The sequence below is a fragment of the Echeneis naucrates genome, chromosome 8 (assembly GCF_900963305.1).
Source record: "Echeneis naucrates chromosome 8, fEcheNa1.1, whole genome shotgun sequence".
Classification (NCBI taxonomy): Eukaryota; Metazoa; Chordata; class Actinopteri; order Carangiformes; family Echeneidae; genus Echeneis; species Echeneis naucrates.
The window spans coordinates 17247677-17269437 of record NC_042518.1 but is presented as its reverse complement, the minus strand read 5'-3'; the positions used below and the strand labels follow the sequence as shown (position 1 = coordinate 17269437).

General features: G+C 42.3%; 1 protein-coding gene across 2 annotated transcripts; it reads left to right on the top strand.

Moving 5' to 3' along the window:
• The first annotated feature begins 815 nt into the window (after positions 1–815).
• On the top strand, positions 816–17106 carry rnf216 (ring finger protein 216). 2 transcript variants are annotated; one of them, XM_029509421.1, is made up of 17 exons: positions 816–931; positions 1698–1826; positions 2637–2767; positions 2908–4212; positions 4370–4446; positions 5362–5470; positions 5951–6112; positions 6247–6358; positions 6466–6599; positions 7299–7349; positions 7708–7845; positions 8514–8662; positions 9033–9111; positions 13540–13637; positions 15054–15276; positions 15949–16018; positions 16402–17106. In XM_029509421.1, exons 2-17 carry the CDS (start codon positions 1760–1762, stop codon positions 16791–16793), a joined length of 3297 nt encoding a protein of 1098 aa, XP_029365281.1. In that variant the 5' UTR covers positions 816–931; positions 1698–1759; the 3' UTR covers positions 16794–17106. The 2 variants fall into 2 exon arrangements, with proteins under 2 accessions (XP_029365281.1, XP_029365282.1); XM_029509422.1 differs by having other exon boundaries at positions 840–912.
• Positions 17107–21761: the final 4655 nt, after the last annotated feature.

The following is a 21761-nucleotide window of genomic DNA, read 5'->3' as shown; positions in this document are numbered from 1 at the left end:
GAGGTTTGTATAAATTAATATTTTGGACACATTTAATTCGAAAGCCTTCTAGGTCTTTATGATTTTGGTAAAAATGAATTACATTGATAGTAGAACAATTAGTTGAAAGAAACAGGGTTTTGTCCAGAAGGCAAATATACAAAGTGACTCCTCATAAACCATCATCAACAGATCACCGATTAGAACAATTCAAAGTTATACTTCAACATGTTTTATGCATAAAAACAGTTTGAGACGGTCTGCAGCCTATATTTCTTTCTAAAGCATTATAGTTAGTGTAGTCTTAAGGGCTTTCAGCTGCACTTTCACCCTGACTCATCATCATACAGCTCTGATAAGGCTGCTCGGCCACTGAGGCCGCTCACAACACCAGAGATTTCACTTTTTCACTGATTATTGAATACAGAGTTTGCATATACAACATTACATATACATGTATAATACAAATTTTAATGCAGACAAATTGGATGATAGATAACTACAGCTCCCCTTTCTTGACTTGAGGGGCGGTGACAGACAGAGACCTGGTTCCTCAGGTAGTCACCCTGGTAACGGACACCGAGTAGAGGATTTCTAACCCAGGTTTTCTTTCATCTCAAGAAGTGAGAGTTTTCACACAAACCCGCTTTCTGGATCACACCCACGACCGCGCCCAACGTCTCTGGGTCTCCTGTGTTCTGAATAAACACCGTCTACTTACCTTCCCCGGAGCAAGCCCTGAATCCTATTACAATTCCGAAGGGGGCTCACTCCCATCAAACCACATTTCCCAGAAGGCCACTGGCTTACGGAACGAAAGGCAGTGTACGCGTGACGTCTGACTGTTCTTGTTTTGGCAGTTTGTTTCGATATTCAGGGATTGTCAGTCCACCAAGCTGGCGTTTTGGACTGTTTAAGCAACGCAGAGCTGCGGTATTGTTTATCTCTGACTGTGCGTTTTTCATCCACACGCCCTCAACTTTACATGTTTGGTTTTCAGCTGTGTTATGGGCAGAAATCGTAGCAAAACTGCGGTAACTACTTGCCATACTGGCTAGCTAGCCAGCTGAGCTAATTAACGTTAGCTTAGCTGTGTGTGCGATCGATTGTTGGTCTGACATGTTTTCATTTTCATAACCGCATTTTAAGCTTCAAGCCAATATTACAGTGTTCAGGTTAATGTCAAGACGATGAATAAAACGCAAATTAAAATAGTTACAATTACTATACTGTCAACTACTCGAAATGTTAGCATCTAACGTTACTATTTGGTAAGATACAAGCTTTGCATTGATGTCCAGTTTGATTTTATTTAGGTTGTTTAGTGTTGGGTGAACAAATCAAGATACTAATGACAGTGTTAAAAAAAGAATCCTCTCCGATTATTTTTGTCAACGCGTCAAATCAACTTTCAGTTCGCTAGCTGTTGATATTTGAAAAGTGACACACACGCAGTCCACTCATTCTCCTCCAAAATGTTTACATTTTAGATTTTTAATAGGCTTCCTTTTCAGTCAAGTTCTTCTTTACTGTTATTGAATACCTCGTGTTAGGGTAACAGCATATGAGTGATCACATTATGTACGGTGATAGGGTGGAGTGCTGTCTACTGCAAAGTTCAAGTTTCACCTTAAAGTGAAAGCATGTCTTAGTATTTTAGGGGATTACCATTTTCATAATATATTTTGTTTGTGTGTGTGTGTGTGTGTGTGGATTAGATGATACTGATTGAGCAGTGACTGTGTGTGTGGGCAGTTATAGGGAGCTGCTGACTTTCACAATGGCAGATGGAGGCAGTGATGATGATGTTATTCACCTGGCAAGTTTCAATGTCCATCGCAGCCAAGGTGAGACTAACCTTCTTCTCTTCATTTGAACATATGTCAACTCAGTAATCACATCATCTTTCATTGCCAGGTTGGCAAACACTACAATATATTCTAGTGGATTTATTTAGTAGCATGGCATCTCACGACATGCTACACGTGTCCTGTAGTTTTTGGAAAGTGCTGATTTGATTCAGTTGTCATATGTGCCCCAGTAGACAAAAAGTAGTCCCTTATCTTGGGTCTTGGTGGTGAATATGTTCAAAGTTGGCATGCAACATCTGAGATTGAAAAGAATACAGTGTAAGCATCATATTTATAAAGTTGATTTAGACTGTGTTCCACAACAAAATTGCTGTTGATTCATGATGCAAAATTTATACAAAACAAGCACCACTTCAGTGATCCTTTGGTCTGATTTTGGACTGGTCACAGGCATACACGCAGTAAATATTCTTGAATATTTTGCCTTTGGTTTTTGTTTTGGGGTTTTTTTTTGTTTTGTTTTGTTTTTTTTTTTTAGATGAACCAGATTTCTTTCACAATCACATTTTTTTCCTGCCCCCTGCATCATGACACTGATCACAGATTTGAAGCCGTTTGAAACCATGCATAGCTTTTACATTTTCACAATGGGCTGCATGTAGGGGCTTTTTTCCTTACTCATCTTAATGTACTGTAATGAGGTTAAATATAAATACCTGCAACAGGGCTCCTTGCATGTTCTTTCTTGATGCTGCTGCACACTTTGTCCCTTAATGACATAAATGTTCACAAATGATAATGAAATTTTATCCATCCCCATATTAACTGTGACACGTTGCTGTTTAGGCTCCTGTGCCCGTCAGAGGGAGCTCATTACAATTTCTGACGACTCTGACGAAGAGCCTGTTACTCTGGTACCTGGCAGTCCTGTTTTAGTCCCAGATGATGCAGATGATGACGACATCAGCATACTAGAGGTGACCAGAGCGGTCTTAATACATTTCTTTTCTGCAGATAAAGTAGACCTGTTTCTTCAACACTTTTACCATTATTTGACTTCATTAGTTTTTATTGTTTGTATTAGTTTGTCTCTTTTGCTTCCCGTATTCTCTTGCAGCCACTAACTCCTGCACGCAGACATGTGATTCGCCCAGCAGCAAAATGGAGTGGCACTTCTCATAACCTAATCCAAGTTGCAACATCCGGGCTTCCCACAGAGGACCCCAGCTCTGCCCCCTCTACCTCCAGAGATCCCAACACTAACTCATCAATAAGACCCACCATACGAGCACAGACACCAGGGCAGTCCAGCACTTCTGCAGCCTCACAGTCTCAAGATGGCTCTTCATACGCACTGCGTCAGCCAAAACTCACCCCGCTATCACAGCAACAGGAAGGTACGTCAACACATAGAAAAGTGGAGGTCCATGCAGTTTCTTCTGTCCAAATTCCATCTACCTCCACACATACCAAGGCTAACACCATTTCATCCAGATCACCCATACGAATACATATTCTGCCTAAGACCAGCAAATCTGGACTGAAAAAAACACAGGCTGGCTCTCCAACAAAAATAGAGGTGGAGACCCAGGTGGGTACATCTGCCAGTGCCACATGCAATCCTTGTGCAATTGCAGGAGGTGCATCTAGTTCTTCAGCAAAGACTCAAGAGCAGGCAAGTACAAGTACTCACTCACAGGACAATCCTCAGGCTAGTACTTCTGCACAGTCTCACACATGGACACAGCCTCAGCCTGGTACATCAACTAAAACTGCAGCCGTACAGACAGACATCATCAAGAGGAATGAGGTGAAGCTTGTTGTTCATCCACAACAGCCCAGTATCAAAGCCTCTGCTTTGATAACCCAACCACAGCTGCAGCCTAGGACGCAGAAAGTGCTTCAGTATGTGTCACTTAATCGAATGCAAGGCAATCTCATTCAGATTGAGCCACAACCACTGGCCCAGGCCCCTGCCCAGCCACCAGTCCAGGCAGCACAAGCCCCTCAGGTGATGCCAGTGATCCCCCCTGCTGTGCTAGTAGCTGCAGCTCCAGAGAGATTAGGACCTCCAGAGGCAGGTCACCGGATAATCCTGGGGAGCCAAGCACCAGGGGAGGCTGTTCCCAATCCTCTACTTCAGGCTGGTGGAGTGGGTCTGCCATCCCATGGTCTGAACAGCAGGGTGGCTAGTGTGAATTCCAACCCCCCTGTTCCTCCAGCCCTAGTCCTTCCAAATGGAGGAGATGCTCGTTTCATTGTGGCTCCAAATCCAGAGAGGGTTGTTCCAGCCCTTGGTCTGGTTGCAGTCCCTCCTGCACCAGAGGACATTCCACGAATAGAGGATGCAAGGCCTGGTCCCTCGGCTCCACGAGAGAGACCAGAGCAACATCCCCACATCAGACACCTCATCACTGTTGTTGTGAGTACCTTATCTAATCTACGCTCAAAGTGCACTGCATCTTAACAGAGAATCAGCTTGGTTAATGTCAATTTCGCTGACTTCAGCAGTTATGTGACAATGCCTCTCAACCCCAATTCCCCCTATATCCTGCCAACTCTTTGTGTATTCTCCACAGTTGGACCTATTCCCAGATGTCCAGGAAACCTATGTAGCAGAACTAATCCAAAAGAATAATGTGAACGACTTGAATGTGTAAGAAGCATCCACTCATTTTTTCCAGTGTTTAATTTGGCACTAAGATAAGTAATTCAGCTGTTATTAATTAAATAGTTATTAGGTAGTCCAACACTAGTCTCATTCATGGAAGTCGAACATCCTCCATCACTGGTCTGGTGATACCTTGTATTTGTACGTGTGCCTTATATTGTGTGTCTGTATTAAGTCTTGTCCATGAACATGTATCACTGGTACTAAATGTTTTTGTTATAGAATGAAATTACATCAAAATAAGATAAGATTATTAGATATGACATAACATACTTAATAAAGTGTAATGTGTGCACATTTACTACTATAACTATAAAATCTGCAGTTTAGTCACTTAATTATGATAATTTGCAGGTTTGTAAACTCAACGGTTACAGTAAACTGATCATTTGAGTTTCAGAGCTTTGATCAAACAAAACAAGAATTCACTGCCAGTGTGTTCTCTGGCAAACAGTTTTTAGAATTTTTCACTTTAGAAAGCATCTATAATTTCAGTATTTTCCATAAGTGCTTTTTGATAATGAAAGTGCCTAAACTTTTAACTGAGATTTTAAAAGATTTTGAGATTGAGATTTTTCTGAAAATGTTTTCTGGTGATTAGAGGCAAAATAAATACCATTGTAAAGTCTGACATTTGTCCTTTTTTTTTTTTTTTTATCTCCAATGGAGCAGGCATGCATGGCTTGAAACTAATTGTTTGGGCTACATTATCAAATCTGTATGCCTGAATTTGTTTTGTTTAGGTTGACAGATGATGAATGACTGGTTTAATAGACCTATAATTAAATATTGAATTCAAACCATCTGTATAAATTATAGTAGAGAGTATTACCAGGACAATATACTTTGTTTGTGTGTCCGTGTGTGACCAAACCCTGCATCTCCTCTCTGTGTTTCTAGTATCTGTAACCTGCTGTTGGAGAACCAAGAGTATCCTAGGAGGCAGACTGCAGCAGCCACAGCAGCTCTGACCAGCATCCTACTGGAGTCTGGAGACACCCAGACAGAGGTTTGTCCTTTACACCAACATGAACAACAACTAGTTACATCATTAAAAATAATTGAGACATTGTTCCTCATTATGTAGCTCTGTCAATCACACTTAGCAGACATTTTTTCTAATGAAGCTTTTGTTGAACTGAGAGAATCACTGTATTATGAGGTGCCAAAGAAATGAAACAGCAAGTGTAAAATATACAGGTCTCTACACCCACATACTGAATGAAAGCTTTCAGAAACAAAGAGTAATCCCACCTCAGGTTCTCTGACAATACGGCATCCACCTCTTCGATCTGTTAGAGATTAGAGATAGAGATTATTATGCCTCTCTCTCTCTCTCTCTCTCTCTCGGTTTCTTTCTTACCCTCTAGTCAACAAAAAGACTTGTGTTAAAAACATTTGTGATAATTCTGATTTTAAAATGCATGAAGGGGATTTGGGATTCTGAGTGTCTAGGTATCTGTGTTAATTATGTAATGGATCTTTTCAGGTGACCGAGGACCTGTTTGACTATGCCAAGCTTGGCACAGTGGGACCTGAAGCTATGATGCAGGCTGCTGATTTGCTCATGGCAGATTTTAGGATGCTCAGCTGTCAGGACATCAAATGGGCTCTTAATGCTCTGAAGGGACACTATGCAATCACACGCAAGGTATGTGTAGCTTAGTAGTGCAGTTTGTAACTCAACAATGCAACTGCAATTCTCCCCATTTTTGACTTTGTTCCCCTCTTTTACAGTTGCCTTTTTAGCACTTCCTTACATACTCTCCCCTTCTGCTCTCTTAGGCCTTATGTGAAGCTCTGAAGAAGTGGCAAGATTCAGGCGACCCCTCAGGAAAGAGACGGCGGAGCAGAGCTTCCTCTGAGCGCTGCTACATTGATTTCCACTTCGAGCACGGTGAGCGAACATTCCTTCTTCTCTCTCTGTGCACTCCTCTGCTTGTAATCAAGTCATTATTTGCTGAAGAAACCATTGTACTCACTTCACTTCGCTCACGTCACCAGGTTCAACAAAGTTGGACAAAAGGATGAATTTTCTGGAGAATGACCGTCGCTATTGCCGGACATACAGTAATCTGGAAGCTTCTGTCCAGAAGGAGCTGTCTTTCTACCAGCAGAAAGCCAAGGAATGGGCAGAGGTACTACAGACACACACACACACAGACCAAGTTCTGTTGTTTAGTTAATTAAATGATAATGCCATGATGTCATGTTTCTCAGTCTCTAACAGATTGCAAACTGCTGTCAGTAAAATTGAGTTGAACTTCTTTTATTGCCAGGACAAACTCTGTTAGATTCATGATGTCGGAAAGCTATATCAGATAAGACAGAATACTAATAAAACATCTATAGTATAATAATAATAAAAAAAAGTAAGCTAAACATATTAAAATACACAAAATGCCACACATGGGCTGAAAAAATAATTGTTCAGAGAGCATTTTCTGGGAAAGTTGATCTCCAACATCCTTCAGTGCCTTTTACTTCATAAATTGGGGAGAGCATTTGCAGGACACTGTCAGCGGTTTAGACTTACTCATTTCGTCTTCTGTATTTGTTTCATCTATAGTCCGCTGACTAAAACAATGAAAGATATAGTCTACCAAAATAAATCATCTCTAAGGCATACATTTAGGCTGTGTCACCTCTGTGAACATGTCTAGGTTCTCCAATGCAAATATCAAATTCAAGATCGATGCCAAATTTAGACACCAACCAACCATTTTAGTCTTGTGGACTTCACCTTTTATTGTGTGCCTTTCTTTTATTATTAGTCTGAGTGTATTTTTTTCACAGTAGTTCCCTGAATGAATGACTCTCACTCTCTCTCCCTAAAGCATGAGGACTTCCTGTTGGCTCTGCAGGTCAATGAAGATGAGTATAAGAAGGTATGAAGCGCTCTGTATCCACCTCGCATAAAATGACTAGATTTAAACTGTAGGGGCTGTACACTAAAAAACACTGGCATTAGAGTCCTTTCTCCAGTCAAACCTGCTTGTTTTGTCTATTAATGGCTTCTCCATGAAGTATCATAAAAATGTAATTTACCGTGATACACAAAAGTGTTATGGTGTAATTTAAGTCAAATGGCTCAATATAATTGTTGGCTTTGAAGTCTAATTTACTAGTAGACTTATTACTGCTACCACCTCACACTAATTTACAAAACAGCTTTCTGACAGCAGCAGAAAAGATCCAAAGAGGAAAGCTACGCAAAAATTTGACTATGTGTCATTGTTTTTCCAGGACGGCCAGCTGATTGAGTGCGGCTGCTGTTATGGGGAGTTTGCATTTGAGAAGATGACACAGTGCTCAGATGGTCACTTGTTCTGTAAAGAGTGCCTGGTCAAATATGCTCAGGAGGCAGTGTTTGGCTCCGGAAAGGTAAACACACTTACAAACAATTTAACCCAAATAATGTGAATTGGTCCTTGCTAATGCTGTAGTAAAAAATAAATAAATAAATAATAATTCAAACAGTGGTTTCAAAGCAGCACATCACCAAACAGCTTGTTAAACACAGTTTTCTGCTATTATGGTCTTTAGGAGAATATTTTTTTCCTTATCATATTAATAAATGTGTTCTACCAAATTGATATGTGCAGGGGACATTTCTACTAAACTGTCAGTACATTGTGGGAACATCCTAACTCTGCAGTGAAATTAAAGGAATAATTTCTCGGTGTATAACACTAGAGGTAGAAGTACACAATTTCTAATAAAAAAAAACAATACAGTCTTAGTAATTAAAAGCATAGATAGACCTGGTTCAAGGACATGTGATTTTCACAGTTTATAAACACTGATTTAATTGAATCAAATCCAACAAAACAATCATAATTATGTAGTAATCATCTCTCGACATCTGGTTAGTCTTTGAGACTGTATTTCAAGATGGCGTTTTTCATTTACATATATGATGGTAAAAAATTAACCAAGCGTGCTCTTTTTTCTGATAATCTGGTGCGCCCTTTGTGTATGACTGAGGACATCTGAAGGTGTCTTGTGAATGTACTTGTGCATTTCTGATTGTGTGTGTGGTTCTGTTGCAGTCGGAGCTGAGCTGCATGGAGTCGGGCTGCCCATGCTCCTACCCAGTGTGTGAGCTGGAGAAGGTCCTACCAGAAAACATACTGTGTAAATATTATGAGAGGCAAGCAGAGGAGGCAGTCGCTGCCACCTGTGCTGATGAATTAGTGCGGTAAGTGTATGAGCTAGAGTTTGCACCTTTGTTTTCAGAAAAACCTGTAATTTTAGCTGTGTAGAAAATTTCTTTTCTACAACATTTTGTTAAACATTTCCCAACACTATCAAGCCAAAACAACGAATCAACAAGGAAAGAAAATAAATGACAAATGAATTGATACATTTATTAATACAAATAATCAATATCTAAAGGTCTGATGGGTTGCAAACAGTAAGTTTCATTCATTCACATCACTCATCAGGGTTCCGAAATAATATTTGTTTTGACTCAGTGGGATCGTTGGTGTCTCATATGCACAACTGTATCACTCATTCATCATCATTTCCTCACACCTTCATTCCTCTTTCCTCCCTGGTCTTTGCAGGTGTCCATTTTGCAACTTCCCAGCCTTGTTGGACAAAGACATGTCTCTTTTTAGCTGTCCCAACCCTCGGTGCCGCAAGGTCAGTCCAGCTCTTTATTTCTTTAGTTTGTTAAGCACTTTGTGGGCCTGTTAAATTGCTGGTTTCTCTCCACTATGGGCTCTAATGTTAAAGGAATACACAAGGCAACGCAGTAAAGACATCCCCTGGTGTAATCATATATGGCCATTTGTCAGTTATATACTCTTATTATACTCTACAGAAGAGAGAGTTGGCTGGTATTTCTTTAAGAGGATTAATAAATGATTTTGAATAACTCAAAGTAAAACCTGAAAGCACGATGTGCAGCATCCATTTCAGAGCAGCCTTGAGAACAAACAGAGAGCAAATTAAATGGGAAAGAAGAGATTGATGAACAGTGTTTGATGGTGAAACGGTTCCGTCTGCAAGGTCGCCACCTCTGTCTGTTTATCTCTAGGCCACCTCCCTCTTGTCTGAGGAATGCAGGGGAAGTTGATGCTTTGTGTCTGCTGCAGCAGTCACATGGATTCCAGTTGAAAATCTCCATCATTTTTCCTAAATATTTGCACACAAAGTTGTATAAACACACAAACCACACATGCACATCCCTCCTCTTTTTCTTATCTCTGTTTTGTTTTTCAATTCTGTTCATACGTCTCACCCTCTTCTGCCGCAGCACTATTGCTCTATGACTCAACCTCACTATCGCTAAATTCCCAGAACAAGGGAGGGAAATTGTGTTATATTAAATTGTGTCTGTGTGCACTGTATGTCTACTCAGCACTTTGCCATTAGATGAGGCTTTGTGTAACTGTCTAAGGTAGATAAGGCTTACATTATTTGTTATAGTGCATTATTCACACTAGTGCTGGAATATTGCTCATTGAGCAAATTAAATCTTGGATCCTCATCAGGGGGTGTTTATTACTGACTGTGCTGCTGCCTTACTGGATTTAACCTTTCGTATATTCCCCCAGCAGGAAACTTACCAGGGGATGAAATACTTGTTGGGGAGCTTGCAGACCAAAACCCTGTTTCAGCTAAAGGAAGCAGAGACTAAATTTATTTTATATACAATCGTTCAAGTACTTTAAAAAATGTTTTTCAGGAATTTGCCTGGAAAGGTTTGCAGAGCTGACTTTTACTAACTGGTCAAAAACAGTGTCCAAAGAAACTACAAAGTTGATAGCTCTGTGAGTCACCACTATAGTATCAGGTCAAAGGGTGACCTTTTTTTCTATTTACTCAGTAAAACCAAGCAGGAGTATTAAATGACAGAGTTTTATACACCAGGCTCCAAATGGTGATAAAATCCTGCTTCATGTTGAAACTAGTTGTACTGGGAATCTAAAGCCACAGTCTATCCAATACTTGTTTATCCTGTTGGTATTTACTGTTATATTTGCATTTATTTCACGTGACCTAATAAACTGTAATCTGACTATGACGGTGCCCAGGCTTCACTAGCTCCATGTAACTCGCAGAGAATCCCTGTTAACAGCTTACTCCGTGTTGTCTCTATTGCCTCTTTGTGAGGTGAGAAGTGAGGGCAAGGCTGTATATTGTACGTACAAGTAGTTAGTTTTTTTTTTAATACATAGATAAACCTCTGCGGTTAAATAAATGCTAAGGTTCAGTGCAGATCCAGTAGTCATTGTTAACCTTGCATTTCTGTCCATTCAACAGTAGGTGGAGCCAGAGATTCACAGTAGCTGAGGTTAGAATGCGTCGCTACATCCTATTACATTCTCATAGGCCTACTCACCCTAAGGAAAAACAAGTCAGATGTGCTCCAGATATCTTTTTCTTGTGTGGATATAATTGAGTAACCAGCAGCTGCAGATGTAGGTCAGCTATGAGTGGTCAGTATTTCCGCTCATTGTTCTTTGTTCATTTAATGTGTGTAAGAATCAAGATCTCACATCTTCATTCTGTGCTTTTTATCAGGAGCGTATGCGTTTCCCCCGTGTGAACGAAACTAACCAGCAAATCCAGATATTACCTGTTGTTACAAGTGTGTAATTATTCCACACTTTGGCTTTAGTATGTGCTGCTTTTTCCTTTTATATTATTAGTTTATTTGGGCTCTGGTTCCCATCAGCATAAGCATAGCTGAAGACGGTTGTTTTGCAGTGGTCCCCTCACCCCATACAGTCCATGAAACAGGGAGGGGCTTCATTATGTAACTGACACACTTCCATGTGCCCACCCGTCCCCTTACACGCTGTGGCCTCATTGGTCAACCACACTTCCCACTCTCCTCGTACTGGTTTCTTACTGGTTGGACACATAAGTTTGACCCAGATTCTCCTCCCTCTCTTTTCTTTCTCCTGCTCTTCTCCCCTGACTCCATCTGACCTACACACACACACACACACACACACACACACACGCACATGCACACTTGCACACACTAGTGGATGCTAATGTATTCCACATGTGGTTATGAGGACATTTGGACAGGCTTGTTTCTGGCCTGGTTATGATTATTTCATGAAATTGGAGGATTGTAATATGTAGGACACTGAATGGCCACTTCGATGCAAACGAGCTTAAACTGTGCAATAATAGTGTGCTTGTGTTTTGTAATAGCTGTTGCATCAAATATATTATCACATCTTCTGCACGCCTCATCAGTTCTCCCAAAGAAGCTTCTTTTATCACAGAGCCCTTTTAGGTATACATCTATTCTCTTCCTTTCTGCCCTGTGCGCTACACTCAGATTAGATTGCAGTAAAACCCATTCTCCCTAAAAAAAAAAACACACACACTCACACAACTACAGACGCACTGGATGCAAGTCCCCCCAATCAGAGGCTTTGCAGACAGCCTGCACTGCCATATAAGGGCTGCTGCAGCCTGCAGCACAGCAAAAGAGATAGAAAAAGAGAAGGATCCAGAGGAGGTGAGGTGAGGATGGAGGAAGGAGATACTGGCTGGGGGAAGAAGGAAGGAGGATAGGACCCAAGAGGAAGGAATGCAGTGAACAGAGATGGAGGACAAGTTGGAGCATGGGAGGAGTGCATACAGTGGAAGGAATGGAGGGCCTGAAGAAACTGAACATGCACCTTTCCTCCAGATTCCAGTAGTTGACATTGTTGTCTTTTGCATATAAAATAAAATGTGTGTGTGCATATCTGTGTGTTAGTTTAACCTTTATAATATTTCAGTCGCACTAATAGATTTAAATGAAACACCTAGGGGCGGGGTAAACACGCCCTACACAACGGTGCACTGCAACATCACAGCCTGTATTTTTAGCCACGCTATAAGAACTCTGGTTTGTTCCTGTTTTTCAACAGCTTGCCAAACAGATACCACATGCAAACATGCGCTCAATGTTTCGCCTGATATCTCCCCTCTTGGTTTTTGTTTACCACTAGGGGGTGATCTCTCACCACTCTGCCTCCTGCCCCCCTCTGTGTTTCTTTGTGTGATCTGGCTTTTGCTGACAGTCCTTTACCTCTCTGGACAACCATACACACTCTAATGTCTCCATCCACCTATCTGCTTGGACACTGTCTTATAAGGCTGAAAATACCTAAAAAACGATAATGCTGTTGGTCTAGGCGTTATCTGTTCTGTGTTTAATGAACTCTACCCTCACTTGAGTAGGGAGTCTTTACAGTGTTAAAATCTAAACTGTTCCAAATGCCAGTGAAAACACTGTTGTTGTTGGGTTTTTTTTTTTCACCCCTGTTCGTCAACCTCTGACTGACCTTGTACACCCACAGCTGTCAAAGTAAAAGCGTTGAGATCTACAAGCTTATGTTAGCAGAAATGCATAAAAGCTAAAACACACACACACACACACATTTAGGGAGGTCACTGGATGTAGTGTGTGCGTTTCTGTCCAAAAGCTGGGGGTCAGACTGGAGGTTGTCATTGAGAAATGGATCATACTGTGCTCCATTAGCTGTCATCTGCCACAATCTTCAATATTACATGAATGGTTCAAATATTTATGGTGACACCACTTAGCTAAGGGTTAGCAAAGGAGGCAACCCTGAGCTGATGTGTATGTGATGCTGTCTGGCCCTTCCGCTGAACGTCTTGGGGCCGACTCGACAAAGGAGGTTGGAGAAGATGGAGTTGCTGTTTCTAGGCAACCAACCAGTCAGTGGCGAGTAAATCGCACTCTCACTGCAGACACGCTCACATTTGCAGGGAGAGCCACACCTAGATGTGTCTGTGCAAGTCCGAGTCCCTGCAGTGGCAGCACCAGCAGCATATAGAGCAGGCACAGTCGAGGAATATTGTAACTGCAGGCTCCTCTTATTCAGCAGTATCTGCACTAATGTCCGAGGAACAGTTAGGCTGGTGGATGGATGTGCAAATGTAGTAACATTTCTTGCTATTTGTCAATATATGATATATAATATGATATGATGTACAAGAAGCGCTTCTTTTGTTTTGTCTTTCTGCTCTGACATTCCTCTATCTCGGTCTTTTTTCAGATTATTCACTGTATTCATTTTTTTTTTAAAGGAGAGCTGTAGAAAGTGCCATGTCCAGTGGAAGCAGCATGTAGGGAAGACGTGTGAGCAGGTCCTAGAGAGGGATGAGATCCGCATGAGGGTGCTTTTGTAAGTATCTCACATTCGACTCATCACAGCAGCACTATTAAACATGTTTGAAATTAGCTTTTTGCTGTTTTAAAAGCTCACTAAGGTCGCAAAATGTCAGAACACCACAGATATTTCAAATATTGATGACTTAGTTGCTTCTTTGACTTTCACCACCTTTTAAAATGCACACCAGCCCTTAAAGAACAGTGTGGCCTTTCCCTTTGTCCCCAGCCAGCCTGTCTTTTAACTATTGTTACTACATTTTCTCTGTTAATTTTATGCCTTTTCTGGGACATCCCTCATGTCCATATTTCTTGACTGTTGTCTTGTATCCATGAATATTTTGACTCTTTCTCCATTATCCAAATGTCCACCCCCGACTCCTCACTCAGAGGATGCTGGGTAAACAGCTCAGTTTCCCGGACAGCCCTCCCGGAATTGGAAGGGCCGGCTGCTTCCCTTGGCCCAGCAGGCCCATCAGCGGCACTTCCTGTTTTGAGTTGTTCACAGATCTTCTTACTTCCTGGTGCTGAAAGAGCCAGGAAGTGGCCTGGTGGACAGATCAGTGAATTTTGGTCTGAGCAGGACAGGCCTGATGATTATAACAGGACAAAATTACTTGATTCTGCATGTAGGGGTTAGGTCTCACATATCCACATATAATGGAATTATGTGCCTCTGTGGTCATATGTCAACCTTTTCATATAGCAAAGGTATAAACATAAGTCTAATATTACCTTTATATAAATCTAACTCTGTTCTTTAGTAGCACCTGAAGAATGAATTACAGATTTATTTGTCTGAATAAAGAACCCTAAATTATTGGTTGAAACATTGAAATACTGTGCATAAAAAAACTAAATATGTAATGAATTTCCAAAAAAATCTAGTTTAAAATTTTTTGCTTGGACTTTTAATATGAGAATTTGATAGTTAAAGACATGAAAACTGTTTGCTTCGTCTGTATCACCCTCTCAAGAGTTGTAGAGCAGTCAGTGCAGCCATGAGCAGTACCTGCTGCGTGTATATATAGTACAGTACTTCGGGGATCTTTGTTACTCAGGTCATGGTGACTGTATGATTTAGCAATAGTCAACACAATGTGAAGATATTTCACTTTTCATGCTGTTTTTCTGACCCTGGGGGAAAAAAACCTCTGGGTAATGACCTCTGGTTAATCTGTAAAGATAAATATTAATCATGAATCTACACCAGAGACAAAATAATTAATTTCATATCAAGATCTGAAACACAACAGGAAAGCTCTGCCCTTGAGCTACTCAGGGGAAAAATCATCTGGCTTCTGTCATTTGGAGCTTTGTCATCCCTGTTAGTCTCCTTCTTCCTCCACCTCTAATCTATTTTCTGTGCTCCTCTTATATGTTTTTGTTGTTTGCAAACTTCTAACTGTGTTTGTCTGTCGTTGTGCTGCAGTGAGGAGCGTATGACAGCAGCTCGGGTGAGGAAGTGCGTCAAGTGCGGAACGGGCTTGGTCAAGTCAGAGGGCTGCAACCGGATGTCATGCCGCTGCGGCAGCTTCATGTGCTACCTCTGCCGAGAGGCCATTACCGGCTACAACCACTTCTGCCAACATGCCCGCTCTCCTGGCGCGCCCTGTCGTCACTGCCGCAAGTGTTCACTTTGGACCGACCCAACGGTAACTTTCCCAACATGTTCTTCCTGCCCCCCATGTGTTTTCTTCTTTGGTCATTTGCTTATTCTGTCATCTATAATTCAACAATTTGTTACTCAGTGCCTCAGTCTTGTGCACACACTCCGTCACTCCCACCATGACTTTCACCAATTCTACTCGAACTTTGAACCTGAGCATCTGACTCCACGGCAGCTCCTCATGACCTGGCCTCAGTGTCACTGGCAGCCAGAAGCAGCAATTAGTCCCTGAGAAGTTAATGAGTTGGAGCTGCTCCAGCTCTGCAGAGGCACCAGAGCCAGCCAAGAACTAGTCCAGGAAGCACTGCCAAGAAGGGAGGGTATGAGAAAAGGGTCAGCATTATCCTTGTCAGGTTTTCCTTGTCAGACGTCGAGGTGAAGAACGAAGCAGGTCTGCACCTGAGGCTCACTGGTTTTACTGTGAACTAATTCGGTACAACAACACTGTAAATGAGGACCTCATGAATGACCAGAGACATCTCAGTCCAAACTGGTCTCACAATAGGAGTTTCAAACAGTATCACTAATAACTGATTATTATGCATTATCTTGCAACTGTGTTCCTGTTGTTCCATGAAGTACAACTGTTTATAGACGTTAAAGTTGCCATTTGAGTTAATTATCCATCTAACGCTCCTTTGTGTTTGTGTTTCTGCAGCAAGACGACGAACGAATCATCCAGGAGATTCAGAAGGAAGGAGAGGCGGAGTTGAATAAGAAATGCTCAGGTCAGGGAAGCAGTCGCAAACTTCTTACCTCACTTTGATAACTATTTGAAACGATGAATTATTTGACAGTGTTTGTGTCCCGTTTATCACCTCACCCGTCCCCGTTTTTACACTGATGGTGAATTCTGTTCCCTGGCAGAGTAATGTTGCAGCGCAGCAACATTACTCTTCCTCTCTGCTGCTTCCTCCTCATCCTTTTAACCATTATTTATTCACACAACCTGTCTGTTTACAGCATGAACCGGCAGCAGTTGCAGGGGTGTTTCCTGTGTTTGTGTGAAGTGTGTGAGGCAGATGAGTGTTTGAGGCATTAGCCTCCAGGGACGGCTCTCTCAACCAGTCAGAAACGGGGCAATAACCTCGCTATTTTTTATTCTTCTCAGATACTTCAGGGAAGAGGGTTGGTCCTCCTCCTGAGCCCATTACTGACGTAAAAAGGCAGCGTGTGGGTCCAGCACCCGAAAACCTGGCCAACCCGAACCCCCTGGCCCTGCCACACCACCTGGCCCCTCCTCACCCTCAGGCGGTACAAGCCCCCCTGTTCGTCCCTCCACGTGCCAGATACCCTCCGGTTCCACCCCAGGGCAGGATGTACCACCAGGTGATTGTGCCCAGGCTGCCCCCAGCACCATACGTTCCGCCCTTGCAGCACCTGCCCCCACTGAACAATAACAACAACAATAACAACAACCACCACCACCATCATCACCAGAACCCCCCTCTCAACCTGCCCATGCATTATGGACCCCCCCACCGCTACTACAGACGCTTCTAACACACAATGACAAGTGTGTGATAATCCTGGTGCAATCGTGTGCATTATCTTTTTCTATTTGTTCACTCCATCCAGTTCAGACCTTCTGCTCGACATTGTTGTCTTTCTGGGTTTAAATAGTAAAACACACTGAAACTATTGGAAATTCATCTGTAGAATGACCCTCTCATGCATTTGGACAGTTTTTCTGCTTAAATTTTGTTGTTTCCAGTTTATACAGTTTTTAAAAAAGAAAAGAAAAAAAAAAGCAGTCCTTTCTTCCATATAGTTTGTGTATTTTTGTGCTTTCTAATAAAGCACTCTATTCACATCAGCTTAAGGTTCTTCTTCATACAAATTTAGAGTCATTTTGATGGTTTTACCTTGTTATAAACACCCCGGCCTGTCGCCCTTTCAGACCACGCAGTCCGTATCTGCCTCTCCTCTTCTCTCCCTCACCTCATGCAAAAAAAGGGGCTGACTCATGATAACTCAGCCCCCAAGCTACGTACCAATCACATGACAGAGAGGGTGATTTCCACCAATCCTAGCATAGAGACTGCTGGGCTTTGTGATGTTACAGAGAGGGGACTTCTTTGTTCAGCCGAGTGTGCTGTGAGTGTGACAAATCATTTTGTTGTACACATATGCAGACACACTTTCAGTCACACTGTTGACTATAAATGTAGTAGAGCAAACCCCCACTTCAGCCTGGGGGCCCTAATGGTATTAGTCATGGGTGGAATGAGACAGACTGTGTTTGTATGGGAGCCAGAATGAGACTAATCACATCCAGCATCTTGTAACATCAGCCAGGCCATCATGAATGAAATAGTCAATGTTGTATTTAACAAAAGATATACAATGGCAGAGGCCTCTACAGAGTCCTTAAGAACATGACTGGTAGTTTTAGGAGTTCATAACTGCATCCGGCTGGTATTTTGGAGAAAACACTCCAGTTGGTAGAAATATTTTATTTGCAACCTTAAATATCAGCCATGTGGTGGCGCTAGAAAAGTCTCTGTGGTTCATCCAGTGGGGGCCACATGAGCACCTGTGATGAATTGTTAGATTGACCATTACACAGACTATACTTTCTATAATGCAGCGGAGTTCTGTGTGTGATTGAAGCCTTCAGTATATAGACTGTAATAGTCCACACTAAATATGAGGACAAAGTGGGGAGTAGGGAGTGATTTCAGATGCAGCCTAAACTTGACCTCTGTCCTCACTCATGGGTATATGAGCATGTGACTCACACGATTGCTGTAAACATGGCGGCTGCAGTGCTGAGTATTCACCCCCTGCTATATTAACCCTGACCTCAGACCTGCATTGCGCTCTGCCTGACTCACTGTTGCTTCTTCTGATGACGAGAAGAGCGCAAAGCCTGAATCCCTGACAACAGTCACACCTTTAAAAGAAATCCTCCCTGCCACGTTTCATTCTTTGTCCTTCAGGACACCCTAAGGCCCAGCTGATGAGTGTGTGGGTCAGGGATTACAGTGGGCTGTATCTGCTCACGACTCATTCAATTCAAAGAATAAAAAGCGGGTCAAACTGATTTTAGAGGCTCAATAACTGAAACTTATGGCAACGTGGTGCTGTCGCTCACATATGAAAATACACTGCAGGGATGGCGTGCGGAAAAATCCTTTCACTTTGCATTTTACATTTTCTCATAATCTCCCACTGGAAGGAAGAACAAATGCTTGGAATACACACACAATGTTTTACAATGAGACCATTTTCAGGCATTGGGTTTGCAGGATTACCCAAAAACTGACATTAAACTTTTTTCTTTTTTCATTTTTTTAATGTTTACCAAGAACCTCTGGCTCGGGATGTGTTATTTTTAGTCTACTCAGCAATAAATGAAGCTGTTTTTATTGTGTCCTAAATATCCTGAACTTTCCTTATCTGCCTTGAGGTAAATCATACATCAGTTAGTATCACGACAACGTCAACGGTCCCCATTCAAACCACCAAACACAAACCATCAGCCCCTTCACTGAATGGCATCCGTGGACCTGATGCTCTGAATGGGCCGTGATTAGACGCCGTCGTCTGTCTGTAGTCCTGAGAACATGAACCACGCATGACCTGCATATCTCCTGTCACACCTGATCCGGACAAACATGGCCCCTGCTGCAGCTTCCTGTCAGTCTGAATTCATCTTCCTGTGAGAGTAAACATGACACAGACTGTACAATAAGCGCCATAATCTTTGCATTATTTTCAATGACCTTGACAACCTTCACACCCTGAGAGTCAAACTTTTTGTGGTGTGTAGATGTGTATTAAAGCCCTCTGGGGCCTCGTCCACAGGGACCACTGGTATCTGGCAGCATGTGCTCCCCAGACAGTTTTTGCTGCTCCATCTGCGCTGGCATTGTTTGTGTCTGTTATTGTTTGTGTGTATCCTTAATGAGAGTGTCTATTTTTAACGACTGTGTGTTTTTACAGTTGTGTTGCTCACTACAGCTACAGTTTACACAGCATTTAAAGGAATCCTGCTGACTTAACCCCGATGATTCCCTGACTTTTCCTCTCACTCCACCTAAAGGCTGATTTTTCTTTTTCTTAAGCTGCTTCAGGTATTCATGTTTCCTGATGACGAACCTTAATCATGTTTGATACCCCCTGACTCATCCAGGGTTACCGGCAGGTCAGACAGTGGACAAGCATTCCCCAGATGCTCAATGCTCTCAATTTTTCCTCATTTGCCAGCATGGACCTGATGATTGTGGCTTTGAATGAAATGTCTTACACATTTGGACAAAGAGCTTATGTCAGGACCATTTGTAGCATCTGCCTGGAGTTTTCTCTTCCTCTGTTGTCATATGACAAACGAATGGCATCAGCCTCAGCTTTACTTTGTGTTTCGAATGAACAAACAAATGTTGTCATGATGGCCATTTTAACTGTAGAACAGTCTGATTCAATCTCTAGTGGAAATAGGAAATTGATGTCATTTTTAAGACAGACATTTTAGTACTCATCTTTTTAAGTCTGCTGTACATGTAAAACTATGCCAGAAGTGCCCTCTCTGTCTCCAGTGGCTGAACTCTCATAGTAAGTCAACAGCTATTCATCCTGTACAGACCCATGTTAGCCCTGCACATCCCCTAAAGAGATTACTGACTGACCCTGTGACCCGCTGACTGGCTGGCCGACTGGCTGAGCGATGGAAAAACACCGGTGGATGTAGATTTGATTAGAGCAGAGAGAACTGGCGGCCAGATGAGAGGTGGAGAAGGCAGCGCATGCACACATCTGCAGTGGAGGACATGTGAGGACCGTAGGAAGAGGGAGGGGTTTGCAGCAGCTAAGCTCAGTTTGGCCCTGGCGCCATTTCCTCAATGATGAATGATTTTTCTGATCAAAGACAGACGCACTCCTCCTGCTGCTCCGCCTGCTCCCCAAGGATCTTCATCCAAACCACTTAAGCTCAGTGAATTGCCCCCACAAACAAACCACACACACACACACACACACACACACAGCCTTTGCTTGGTCGTAGTCAGCCTGGATTTGGATGTAATGAGGGTTTTTGACGCATCTGGCCCTGACAATGCCTCATTGTTTTGACTCAGACCTCTCCTTTTCTTGCAGCAGGTGTTTCCATAGTAACAAGGCAATTGGTCAGGGTGCATGGGGACTCTGACATGGGTAGAGATGGCAGCCATTTTGCACAGTTTCTCCTCCTTTCACTCCCTCCCTCGGTTCACTTGTTCCGTGCATGAGAAGCAGACCCAACCAGCTGGCTCTGGCTGCAGTCTGGCACTTTACCCATAAACCACTGCACCCATTTCTGGGATTTAGGTCATATTTTTAGTGACTCATCTTTTCAGCAAAATCATTCAGGGTAGGGAGGAGAAAAAAACAGGGTTGGGAAAGAAAGAGGCTGAAATTTCAAAAAGTGTGTTAAGTAAGGAGGGAGTGATGGCAGTGAGAGAGATGGAGGGGGATTAGGTGGGGCCGGGAGCAGAGGCAGCGGAGGGGAGCAGATTAGATGGAGGGAGGTGTGTGTTTGTTTTGCCATGTTGGGTGTTCCTCTGGGATCTGCAAGTCTGATGGGGGAAATGGATTAGAGACCTGCTCTGGAGGCTCTATCATTACATTACCACCCTGAATGGTGTTCGTGTGTGTGAATCTTCTGGAGGGGGGGTTGCCCTTCCAGTACCCTTTTCCTGCACTGACATAGCTTTTTCAACACAAAGGCTCCATTCAGGAGACAGGAAAAAGTGTGCGTTACTACATATGTAAGTTTAAGTGGGACAGCAACTGGAGCTGATGAGGTCAGAAACTCACATGAAGGACTATGATTATATGAAATGAGCAACGGTTTACACAACGGTGCAGGACATACCAGCGTTTTGAAGGTACCAAACCAAGCAAAAACAAACTCCCAGAGCAGGTTTGTGGGAACAGAGATTCAGGTGCCCAATACTTTTAGACTGAGCTTTATGTCAGATTGAAGTGAACATTAAAGTCTCCTGAATAACATGTTGACTTCAAAATAAATAAACAGTGTTCTAACTGTTGACTAAAATATCCAGCTTTAGCTCAGCAACCTTAACCATGTGCATGGAGCTGCAGTAGGTGATGTAAGGTAAGGTAATGATATTCTGCATGGTTTGGATAGTCCAGGTTTCTTTGTGCTCAGATTCTTTAAAGCCAAAACTATGTCAGAACCATGGCATCAGGAAATTATGCTGCTAAGATTAGCATGTGTGGCTATAATTAACTTACTAGCGGCATGTAGTGGCATTCCATCCAAGGCCATGTTAAAACATACAATGTAGAAATACAAAATATAAATGCAAACATAACTGGCTCAGTGTTAAAACAATCCCGTGTACAATATTAGAAATTTTTTTTAAAAACAAATTCTTCAATGACAAATGGTCCAAAGCACCTAATCATTAAAAAAAATAAATAAATCTGGATTTAAGTGAATAAATGACAGACACATAGCATTCCAAA